The sequence below is a fragment of the Girardinichthys multiradiatus genome, chromosome 6 (genome assembly GCF_021462225.1).
Source record: "Girardinichthys multiradiatus isolate DD_20200921_A chromosome 6, DD_fGirMul_XY1, whole genome shotgun sequence".
In the NCBI taxonomy this organism is placed as follows: Eukaryota; Metazoa; Chordata; class Actinopteri; order Cyprinodontiformes; family Goodeidae; genus Girardinichthys; species Girardinichthys multiradiatus.
The window spans coordinates 44,366,239-44,378,556 of NC_061799.1; the positions used below are offsets into that span (position 1 = coordinate 44,366,239).

General features: G+C 42.5%; 1 protein-coding gene across 1 annotated transcript; it reads right to left on the reverse strand.

Annotated features, from left to right (window-relative positions):
• Nucleotides 1–267: 267 nt before the first annotated feature.
• On the reverse strand, nucleotides 268–12,067 carry LOC124870140. Its single transcript, XM_047368664.1, has 3 exons — nucleotides 11,949–12,067; nucleotides 11,420–11,521; nucleotides 268–3,974 (listed from the first exon to the last, which is right to left on the reverse strand). The coding sequence occupies exons 2-3, from the start codon at nucleotides 11,511–11,513 to the stop codon at nucleotides 268–270; spliced, it is 3,801 nt and encodes a 1,266-aa protein (XP_047224620.1). The 5' UTR covers nucleotides 11,514–11,521; nucleotides 11,949–12,067.
• Between the last annotated feature and the right edge of the window lie 251 nt (nucleotides 12,068–12,318).

Here is a 12,318-nt window from a genome sequence, read left to right on the forward strand (position 1 = left end):
ATTGTTAGAAATATTGGAATCATACCGAAATATTGTAATTTGTATAATTCGTGCATTGCTGATTATAAAGATTTACAAACTTTTATCTCAAACATTTAATAACATCAGATTCACCATCAACACTAAGTATTTAATAAACTGAGTATAATTTAACAAGTGCAAACAACACTTTTCTGCTTTGGGGACAATTCCACTTCAAACGATTTGATCCATCGGTTCTGGTAAAAGCCTCACGACCGTTCCAACATATCCACAGACCTGCTGGAGTTATCCTGAAAATCCAAAGAAATTTAAAACCCTTTTTAAATATCCCCCGCTTTCTTTCCTCTTCTGTCTCTCTGCAGAAAGTTGCTCTTCTGGTTTTGTGAGTTTGTCTTGTTGAGACACTTTGGACATGAGTTGGGCCTTCTCCTTCATTTCCTCCAAAGACTTGATTCGCGCCTCATAGCCCTTTTTAGCCTCTGCTTTCTCTCCTTCAATCAGCATGTCGATGTAATCTGGGGCAGCCAGAGGGTTTGGCCTCAGGGCGATCTCCTGAAGACGAGTGATACAGTCGGCTGACTGATCCATGAGAGAAAGCATTATGTCCTGCAGATGAGCAATCTCTTCCTCTTGCCTCTCAATCAGCTGCTCAGTAGTCAGCTTTTCTTTTGCTGCTTTTTCGTACTTGCTTTTCAGTTCCTGTACTGTCTTCTTCTCCTTTACTTGAACGTACTCCCACTTGTATTTTTGATTGAAATGCACATTCCAAATGCATTTTCCAGGACAAACAGTACACATCCCTTTGTTATCCATTGCATTGCAGCCATGTTTCTTATTGTCTTCTGCTATTATGCATGGGTAGTGGCAGGTTATTGAACACTTCTGACAGTTGGTGATGAACTCTCCTTTCCCACTGAGCTGTTTTTGGATTGGCTTGATAACATCCACTTCAATCTCAAAGTTTTCATTTGAAGTTATGATGGCTTCATGCTCCTTGATCTTTTGTTTGGTTGTCTTAATTTCTTCAAGTTTTGCTAACCCAGCTCTGACTTGTGGTTGCAAACCTTCAATGGCCGTCTCAAGTTGCTTTCGTTCTTTTAAAACTTCCTTGGTCATCAGCAGGCTTTTGGAGGTCATTTTCCCCAAAGCAGTGAAGAACTTCTCCATGCTTTTGACGCCCATCTTCCAAAACATTTCATCAAAGCTTTCATCCTCGTCTTCAGCAGATTCCTCATCATGAGCTCTGCTCTCATGGCATTTAGTATGTGCAAACAGTGCAGAGTTGTTAAACTTGAAATGAACTGGAAATCCTAAGTCATTTTTGGGACATGGAACGCCAGATAAATTTATTGCTTCAAGAACTGGCGGCTGCTTTCCATCGGCAAAAGTGACCAGCATGACAATGTTCTCTGCCACGTCTTTACCAAAGATGGAGAGAACGGACTCAAACACATATTTCTGTGTAGCCGTTAGACGTGCCAGAGAGGCCTGAGTCACAAAGCATACTGCATCAATCTCTGTGACTCCCTCAGCAGAGGTAAAAATCCTTCGGATTTGCTCTGTGATCTCCCGATCTCTTGTAACTCCCCTGGTATCTCCAAAGCCTGGTGTATCTATAACAGTCAGGGAGTAAGGGATTTTAAACCCATCCTGGTGGTAGATTTCATACACAGTGACTTCTGAGGTCTGACTGTGAGCTTGGGACATTGATGAATCTTCATTAATTAATTTAAATCTGAAACCGTCATTCCACTTGACGCCAACAATGTAGTTGATCATCCCATTGATGAGAGTGGACTTTCCTGATCCGGTTGCTCCAAGGAGCATGATGGTACGGTTGGGTCTTAGACTTTCTTTACCAAATATGTACCTTTGGCAGCCATCTATGTCCATGTCATCCTTTCTCAGTGGGAGTTCATAAACTGATGGGAGACTGGAGTTGGTTTTCTTGCTTATGTCTTTTAGATATTCAGCAAGTCGCCCAAATTCCCGCTTTGTTGTACAAACTTTAACAATCTTGTTTTCCTTGCTTCTGCCGGCTCCACCACAGTCACATCTGACCCTGACTGAATATTGTGTTTCTGAGTGAAGTCCTGAAATTGTGGCCTTTTCACCTCTTGACCTTGTTTGGTTCCAAAGGAGATCTTCTACCTTTGAACTATTGGCTGTGCTTGCGTATTCCACAATGTAGCTCAGAATCTGAACATCTGGTCCGAGCTCAGCTGGTTTCTCCCAACTAAGTGAAATCTCAGATGAGTTTGGTTCAACTTGAGATTCTCCAGGAGGACTGCAGGGTAAAGTTTTAATGGGATCATTGATTGCATTGGCTGGTCCAACACCTGCTGAGGTCACTGCTCTGCATCTGAACACATACTCTGTGTTTGGCTTCAGGTGGCTCACTGTGAGTTCTGCAGATTTTGGTTCTATCTTTTGTTTCCATTCATCTTCTCCACTGACCCGGTACTCAACAGAGTAGGAGGTGATGTTCTCTGCTCCAAATAAGGGAGGGGAAATGTTCAGAGTCACACTGTTGTGGTTTATGTCAGCTGCTGTCACACTTTCAGGCTTTGAAGGAGGCTCAAAGTTTTCACTGATAGAAAGTCCGTCTTTGTAAAGGTAGATGGTCGAACCTTCATGTTTCTTATCTGTTAAACCTACTGTCAGGAATGCAGTACTCTCCTTGTTAGCCTCTGCAAAATCACTGAAGAGTTTCACTTTTCTTCTCATCTCATCTGCCACATTGTTTGAGAGATACCATTGTTCCTTCTCGACATCATAAATGTGTGAATCGTCTGTCCCGGTTCTGCCTTTGAGGTGGTTTGACAAAGCAGAGAGGTATGGTTCATGTCTTTCCAGTGAGGTGAAGACAAAACATAAAGCATGGTCTGCACTGAGAAGTTCTTCATCAACCTCATTTTGAGACGGGATGATTTTGGTGTTTTTCATCATCCTGGTGAAAGATTTCAGGATATGTATTTCTCTCTCTTTGCAGTCCATCCATTCATTTAGATTTTTGCTGTTGAAAGGTGAGGAATGCCTCCCCTTTAAGACATCTGCAAGCTCAGACTCTTCTTCTCCTCCTCCTCGGATTGATGGAAGTTTCTTCGCTAATGTTTGTTGAAATCCAAGCCTGAACTCAGAGCACATGCTTTTAAAACTTTTAATTTTTTTGCTAATCTGTGAAAACTGCTGTGTTGTGATGTTTCTCATTGCATCATTGCACCTTATTTCCAGCTCACTTAGCTCCTCCAGGACACTTTGTACTTCTTGAACTAATCCTACACTTATTTCACGAACAAGTTTAGCTGCAGAAGAATCTAAGTTTGTCAGAGGCAACATCCAGACCTTGATTGGGACGGCATTTTCTCCACTGGCTCCCAGCAGCTTCGGCAGACTTTGGTAGACTTCTACTGCATCCTGAAAGGTTGTTGGAGTTTTCTGAAGTAGGAAGTCTCCATGGAATTTGCAAGAGAATTTCTTTATTTTTTCAATGTCCTTATCTTCCAATTTTAAGGAACCTTCACCTTCAATGGATAGGCATGGAATCTTCTCTATCAACACTTTCAAGTTGCCTTGAATGTCTTGATGACTTTCCGTCTCAGATTTTTCTTGGTCAAAGACAAAAAACGCTTGAGCTCCATAAAGAATGCCTGTGACCACATGTGTTGCTAGTTTGTTCTCAAAAACATATGAATGCTTCACGTTTCCTCTTCCAAGATGATTCATTGACAATTCTTGGAACTTTGTGGTAGTTTTGTATTTCAGTGTAACTCTGGCTTGATTTTTGGATGTCATCTGATCATTGAGGTATTTGGCTGATCCTTCAACTTTAACTAGTCCACCTAAAAAACTTGCTTTTAAAGATGCTTCAACAGCCAGGGATGAAGATTTGTCCTCAATTGATTCAGAAGCAACTATCTCAAAGTCACTGTTTGGTTTCGGGCTTTCTCTTGTGTCTTTTTCCAAGTCAGCACAGTCCCACAGTGTTAATCCTGTAGAAAAAGACAGAAGATGTGTATATTTTGGGATTTTGAGAGGCAATATGCTGAGTCGGAATACTAGCAGTTACCATTAATGACAAGTCATAACATTTCACTTTTAGAGTATCCAAAAATAGCTTTACATTTCCTAATAACCTATGCACTTTTTTAAATCAATCAATAAATTAATCAGGGAGTCAATATAGCAAACTTCAGTAACGTATCAAGGCACAGTGTTTTGAAAGGAGGTAATGATATCTCCAACAACATCCCTCACCTAACTTGTCTAATATAAAGGCTGAAACATGGAGAATGGATGAATAAACTGTCAAAAGCAAAAAGAGAAACTGAGCTACAATTATCCAAATGAGTAAAATGAGGGAAATTAACTTAACATTTAATCTCATTTCTCTCTGCTGATCCAATAGGGCTTTTATTGAAATATTATTGAAATAATATTTAAAGAAATATTATTAAGGGAATATTTTGGAAAAGAGCAAAATCTTTCTGGAGAAATGGGGCTTAATGGTGATTACTTAGTTATCAGATTTAGTAAAATGATGTTAGGGACACATTATTTACTGGATTTAAAACTAACCTTTCTGGGTAAATATTATTTGGCAGCAAGCACGTGTCCTTAGCTGTTAGCAGTTGAAGCTAACAAAGGAGGCTGATAGCTTAACACCAGAATCAAACACATACCTTTAAAATACAGTTAATAAAAGGGTTAAAATGCATAATCGCGGACGGCGCGTTATGGCCGATCTTCTGTGTTTAAAATCACCCCTTTAAATAAAGTTTGTCTGAACTTTGAAAACACACAAACACAGAACACAACCTGAGCACGTGTGCTGCAGATAGCCTGCTAGCACCAAGATAGCTGAGTTCAACACAAACAAAACAAAACTTCATAAAATGAAAAACGTTTAGATCATTTCAATCTAAATCACTTCTATACAGGTCCTTCTCAAAAAATTAGCATATTGTGATAAAGTTCATTATTTTCCATAATGTCATGATGAAAATTTAACATTCATATATTTTAGATTCATTGCACACTAACTGAAATATTTCAGGTCTTTTATTGTCTTAATACGGATGATTTTGGCATACAGCTCATGAAAACCCAAATTTCCTATCTCAAAAAATTAGCATATCATTAAAAGGGTCTCTAAATGAGCTATGAACCTAATCATCTGAATCAATGAGTTAACTCTAAACACCTGCAAAAGATTCCTGAGGCCTTTAAAACTCCCAGCCTGGTTCATCACTCAAAACCCCAATCATGGGTAAGACTGCCGACCTGACTGCTGTCCAGAAGGCCACTATTGACACCCTCAAGCAAGAGGGTAAGACACAGAAAGAAATTTCTGAACGAATAGGTTGTTCCCAGAGTGCTGTATCAAGGCACCTCAGTGGGAAGTCTGTGGGAAGGAAAAAGTGTGGCAGAAAACGCTGCACAACGAGAATAGGTGACCGGACCCTGAGGAAGATTGTGAAGAAGGGCCGATTCCAGACCTAGGGGGACCTGCGGAAGCAGTGGACTGAGTCTGGAGTAGAAACATCCAGAGCCACCGTGCACAGGCGTGTGCAGGAAATGGTCTACAGGTGCCGCATTCCCCAGACCTGGGCTACAGAGAAGCAGCACTGGACTGTTGCTCAGTGGTCCAAAGTACTTTTTTCGGATGAAAGCAAATTCTGCATGTCATTCGGAAATCAAGGTTCCAGAGTCTGGAGGAAGACTGGGGAGAAGGAAATGCCAAAATGCCAGAAGTCCAGTGTCAAGTACCCACAGTCAGTGATGGTCTGGGGTGCCGTGTCAGCTGCTGGTGTTGGTCCACTGTGTTTTATCAAGGGCAGGGTCAATGCAGCTAGCTATCAGGAGATTTTGGAGCACTTCATGCTTCCATCTGCTGAAAAGCTTTATGGAGATGAAGATTTCATTTTTCAGCACGACCTGGCACCTGCTCACAGTGCCAAAACCACTGGTAAATGGTTTACTGACCATGGTATCACTGTGCTCAATTGGCCTGCCAACTCTCCTGACCTGAACCCCATAGAGAATCTGTGGGATATTGTGAAGAGAACGTTGAGAGACTCAAGACCCAACACTCTGGATGAGCTAAAGGCCGCTATCGAAGCATCCTGGGCCTCCATAAGACCTCAGCAGTGCCACAGGCTGATTGCCTCCATGCCACGCCGCATTGAAGCAGTCATTTCTGCAAAAGGATTCCTGACCAAGTATTGAGTGCATAACTGTACATGATTATTTGAAGGTTGACGTTTTTTGTATTAAAAACACTTTTCTTTTATTGGTCGGATGAAATATGCTAATTTTGTGAGATAGGAATTTTGGGTTTTCATGAGCTGTATGCCAAAATCATCCGTATTAAGACAATAAAGGACCTGAAATATTTCAGTTAATGTGCAATGAATCTAAAATATATGAATATTAAATTTTCATCATTACATTATAGAAAATAATGAACTTTATCACAATATGCTAATTTTTTGAGAAGGACCTGTATTATTCTGCCCAAACACCTAAACTCATGAACTGTGGTGAGGAACGTTGTCCAGGGAGGCGAAGTTTGAAGAAAGCATCCACAGTGAACAATGGTTAGCTATAGCTAACCTCCTTAGCTGTAGGTTGTGGCGGCTGTTCTGTCGGCCGGCCAAACTGCACGTTACCGTAACCATGGTGATGCGGCTCCTGTTGTCCTTCTCTCAGGGAGGGAAAACCGCTTCACTCGGCTTGTAGAGACAGATTCTCTACTGGGACTCCTTTGGAACACCGTTTGCTTCTCCAGGCCTCAGAGAGAAAGTCAAGCCAGGCTTGTACCTTAATTCCCTTCCATGAATGAATCTACCGGATACACAGAGTGATTCATTTGTACTTATCTTAGTGCATATGATCGATGATTGTATGACACCCTTGGATCCAGTTTGAAGAGTTTATGTCTGTTTGCCAGTAAAGAGACATTAGTGCGCTTGCCTCCCCTATCCCGATGATCACCGGTGTGGAAGAGATCGGACCATTGGAAAGGGGGGTGCTTTTATACAGCCAGTGGCATCATGGGAAGTCCGCTGCTACCCCCAATTCCTAAGTTGTGCCGGTAGTAGGTTAATGCAATTCATTTTGAAAGTTCCAGAAAAGTCCGTACCACATTTCCTGTTGTAACTCATGGCTGTGGGTCCCAACAACACCATATATTCATTTGGCTAAAGGAGCAGAACCTGACTGGCTGGGTGCTGGTTCAGTTGTAGGCAACATTGAATAATTAACTTTGTGGACTGGTGTCAGCAGAACCCGATCAACACGGATAAAACCAAGGAGCTGGTGGTGAATTTCCACAGGTGCAAACCCACCACACTGACACCAGTGAACATCCAGGGAACTGACATTGAGATAGTGGACTCTGATAAGTACCTGGAGGTTCACCTGAACAATAAACTGGACTGGATTCACTCCACCGATGCTCTTTACAGGAAGGGTCAGAGCAGACTCTACCTGCTAAGGAGACTGGGGGCGCTACTGAAGAGCCTCTTTAAATCTGTGGTTGCATTTTCACTTCTTGTTGTCTGTTGTTTTATTTATGCTCATGCACATTTTGTAAATTTTTAAAATTATCACTGAGTTACAGGTCTTGAATCCGAGTATGCCATTTTGAATAACTGCAGAGTTTTGTTTTCTTTTGCTGTAAAAAGGAGAATTTCTGTTTTTATGTTTTTACCTTTGTGTGAATCTGCTAGCCTTGCCTCTCACTTTGCTGCTGACAATAAAGGTTGTTTCTATTCTTCTGTTTTCCTATCCTTGTCTTAAAGAATGTGTAAGCTAACTACTACTACAATTTTGTTGTGTCCCTAAAACTTTTGAACAACTTTAAAATGTTCTTTACGAAGTTCTTTGTTTGACTTTTACTTTTTTAAATTAACTTTTAAACAAACATTAAAACTTAATAAATTAAATCATACATACAGGGTCAAACTTTCAGTCTCATCTTTAGCTTTATCTTTTAAATGGACACAAAAATCCAAATTCTAAAAGTAAATTCAGAAACATAACATCACCTTTTAGCTGAGGAAGATCTACATTTTTACAATGTTGCTGTGGATGTGCAACTAAGAAACTACATTAAAGATTAGGGGAAAGTGTTCTGCTTGTTATGCATACCCAAGCAGAAGAGAAAACACACCAATAGTTAGAGACCGTGCAGTGGGTAAAAAATCTAAATGGTCAAGTGATGAAAAAATAGGCAAAGGAGCTACTTGCCTCACCCTTGTAAGAATTATGATTATTGTTTATAATATTTATCTAAATTTTAAAAATCATACTTTGGATGAAATAAATTCTAACCAAAAATCATTTCTTACGAATAAAGATCAGAGATACACTCTGGTGGTGTGATTATTGGGCTTACAACACTTAATAATTACAATTACTTCATTATCATTAATAATTTATAATTATGAATCAAAACCACAGCAAATGTCACTGTGTTATCAACTGTTTAACTCTTTATCCATGTGAACATTTACTAAACCAATAGTCCTTACTATTGGCGGCCCCTCCTTTACCCGCCACCTTACGTGGTGGAGGGGTTTGAGTGCTCGAATGATCCTAGAGGCTATGTTGTCCGGGGCATAAATGCCCCTAGTAGGGTCTCCCATGGGAAACAGGCTCTACGTGACAGGTCAGACAAAGAGCGGTTCAAGACACCTTCATGAGGACCACACAATCGAGGCATGTGACGTCGCCTGGTACGGTGGAGCCATTGTCCCGCCCCGGAGCCAGGCCTGGGGAAGGGACTCGTCGGAGAACACCTGGTGGCCGGTTTGCTCATCGCGGGACCCGGCCGGGCAGAGCCCAAAATAGAGACGCGAGCCCATCCCCTAGTGGGCCCACCACCTGCAGGGGGAACCATGAAAGACCAGTGCAAAGAGGATTGAGCAGCGGATGAAGGTGGAGATCTCGGTGGCCTGATCTCTGGATGCTTGCGCTGGTTTTAGGGACGTGGAATGTAACCCCACTTGGGGGGAAGGAGCCTGAGCTTGTGCAGGAGGTCGACAGATATCAACTAGAAATAATTGGGCTCACCTCCACCTCCCATCTCTTCGAGAGAGGTGGACTCTCTTCTACTCTGGAGTGGCCCGTGGGGAGAGACGGCAAGCTGGGGTGGGTTTGCTTGTTGCCCCCCAGCTCAGCCGTCTCGTGATGGGGTTTACCCCAGTGGATGAGAGGGTCGCATCCCTGTGCCTTCGGGTTGTGGACAGGTCTCTGACTGTCGTTCTGGAATGTGGGCAATCCCAGAACTCGGTGGTGGACACTGGCATTAAGGGATGCTGTCAAGCTGAAGAAGGAGTCCTACTGGCTGTGGTTGGTGTTGGAATAATTAAATATAGATTTATCTTATATTTTCTGCTATTCTTTAACTTGACTATTTGATCTCATAACCTTTCATGATGTTTGTGTGAGTAAAGGATGTGTGAGTTTGTCTGCAGGCAAAGGTCATAAATGGTGCTGAGCTAGCAGAGAAGGAAGCAGTCCAGTTGAGGAGGTCATAAAGATGAAGGCTGATTACACTCAACAAAAGGCACAACTGACCCTACAAGTTGGAGGAGACTGTGGGAAATGTGTTGTTAAAAGATAAAGCTGTTTATGACCTGTTTGCGATGCAGTTGTTGTTTTCCCCCATCCTTTAGAGAACAATGTTTTTGTAAACTAGGGACCCCCGAAAGACAATAAAAAGAGGAGGCGGTCGGATAGGCTTCAGAGCGGTGCGAGATCTGTAACTGGGTATATCTTGACCGTTTCTCCTCGCAAAGCGAGTAAAATACCTAATACTTTGTCTCTCTTTTCTTTTTGTGTTGTTATAAGTATTGTTAGGTTGGTTAAACCTGACAGTTGGCTTTTGGGACTCCTCAGGCGGCTGACGGGTATCATGAGGCCAAGCGTGCTGCAGCCTCGGCTCTGGCAGAGGCAAAACTCTGGCCTGAGATGAGTTCGGCAGAGGCTGGGGACTTGGGGTTGGACTCCTTCATCAAACAGGCTGAAGTCAGGAAGGTGGTTAAAAAGCTCTATGGGTGAAGGGCTTCAGGGGTGGATGAGATCCACCCCAAGTACCTGAAGTCTCTCGATGTTGTGGGGCTGTAATGGTTGACACGCCTCGTCAACATTGTGTGGCGGTCGGGGACAGTGCCCCTGGACTGGCAGACAGGGGTGGTGGTCCCCCTTCATAAGAAGGGTGACCGGAGGTGTGTTCCAACTATAGGGGGATAACACTCCTCAGCCTCCCTGAGAAGGCCTATGCCAGGGTATTGGAGAGGGGAGTCCGCCGATAGTCGACCTCGGCTTCAGTAGGAGCAGTGTGGTTTTTGTCCCAGCTGTGGAACACCGGACCAGCTCTACACCCTCTGCAGGGTACTCAAGGGTTCATGGGAGTTTTCCCAACCGGTCCACATGTGTTTTGTGGACCTGGAGAAGGCATCCGACTGTGTCCCTCATGTTGCCCTATGGGGGGTGCTCCAGGAGTACGGAGTCATGGGCCCTTTATTAGGGGCCATCCGGTCTCTGTACAAGCGGAGCAGGAGTTTGGTAAGAATTCCCCGCACTTAGTCGGATCTGTTGCCGGTGCATCTTGGTTCCGCGAGGGAGGCGTCCAGGAGGCATCCGATATAGATGCCCGAGCCACCTCAACTGGCTCCTCTCGATGTGGAGGAGCAGCGGCTCTACTCCGAGCCCCTCCCGGATGGCCGAGTTCCTCACCCTATCTCTAAGGGATTTATAGATAAGCATTTTTCACACCTGCCCAAAACCTTTCCACTGTCTGTATATGAATATAGTCAAATGAATTAAACTATTCTTTATTTATTTATTCATTCATTCACTTGCTTTAGTTATTTTTAAGGTTTTATAGTTTAGTGACTATTAATTACCCAGTTTTCCGTGACCTTCATTAACCCCTGAGCCTTGGCTGGGATTAAGTGACACTAAGATGGGTCCAGGTGTTGGTGGGTGGGGAGATAAGGTGACAGTTAGGGTGGGGTTTGGTTTGGGCAGGGAGAGAAGAAAGATACGGGTGATAAATCATTGATTATTTATTTTGATCGAGATTTTAATCCATCAACCTGTCATTTAACTTTTGACAGAAGCGAGGTGCTATTAATTATTTTACAGCAATAGAGACGAATGTCCACCATACTCAGACAAGAACAAAGATGGTGGCTGTGAAAAGGTGCCTATAAGGCAGTCCAGCAAATGATTGATAGAACAATATAATTAAGTGACTGGAAAGAATTGACAGAATATCTGCAGGAGGGAAGTCCCACAATCAAAGCTAGAGACAATCCCGAGGTATGTGTGCAATGACAAAATCCTGTGAGAGTTCTAGATGCAGCATTTCATCGTTCTTTAACTATATACTGTATTTGAAAATAAAAAAAATGTAAATCCTTACCAGGAATGACTGTGTCCTGGCGGCAGTCGTACAGCATCCCAAGGCTGAATGGTCTGCCAAGAGTGGCCACCTCTATCATTCTTTCAGAGTCCATCTTGTTTTCTAGAGCATAAAAGGTTCAGAAAAGTACTCTCAAATAGTACTCTAAAATCTATAGTAATAATAATAATTACAACATTAATGAAGAGAAAAAGAGAATGGGTGGGGTGGGTGGATGGGGTGGGGGCAGAAACTGTTCTGTAAAAAGAGGTTGTGATTGTATACAACTTATAAGATAGGAAAATACTTTCATAGCAAGGCTGACATGAATTCAGCATTACCCTAAACACTGAGAAGCAATTATAAAGTATGAACTGTTAGTGTAAGTTAATGTGGAGGTCCTATAACATTAAAAAAACTGTCCAAATAAAGGACTGACTACACAAGAAGCAGATCAGAAATCATTTAAAATACCTTCAAAGCTGGAGTAAATTTGATTTAACCAAATGTAAAAAGAAAAGCAAAGACCAAAAAGAAAAAGGATACTTACTGCAGAAATGTGTCTGAGCTTTAACACAGAGGTATGATCTTCAAGCTTTTATCCTCAGCGAGGGAGACACTCCTCTTAATGTTTATTCAGGACATGGAGGCAAAGCTGAAGGAGAAATAGGTTCATTTCCTAGAAATGGTTTGAACCATTGAACCATCCCCCCCCCCGGCTATGCCTGTCTCAGGATTACTCTCATCGGGGGTTTACGGTCCCTGCTGATAACAGATTGCACACCCTCTAGTAACCACATCCTGAATATCAACTGTTGCATTATTCCCTCAGTTTCAGTTTGAGTAGAAGTAGGCCCATAAACTTTGAACAAACTGCTAAAGAGCAAATCGTATCACCCTCCCCCACCCTTGGATCAAGA

Coding starts and splice junctions, on each gene's coding strand:
- LOC124870140 (XM_047368664.1), bottom strand. CDS start 11,513: ATGGACTCTGAAAGAATGATAGAGGTGGCCACTCTTGGCAGACCATTC. Junction 3,975..11,419: donor CCAGGACACAGTCATTCCTG/GTAAGGATTTAC, acceptor CTTTTTCTACAG/GATTAACACTGTGGGACTGT.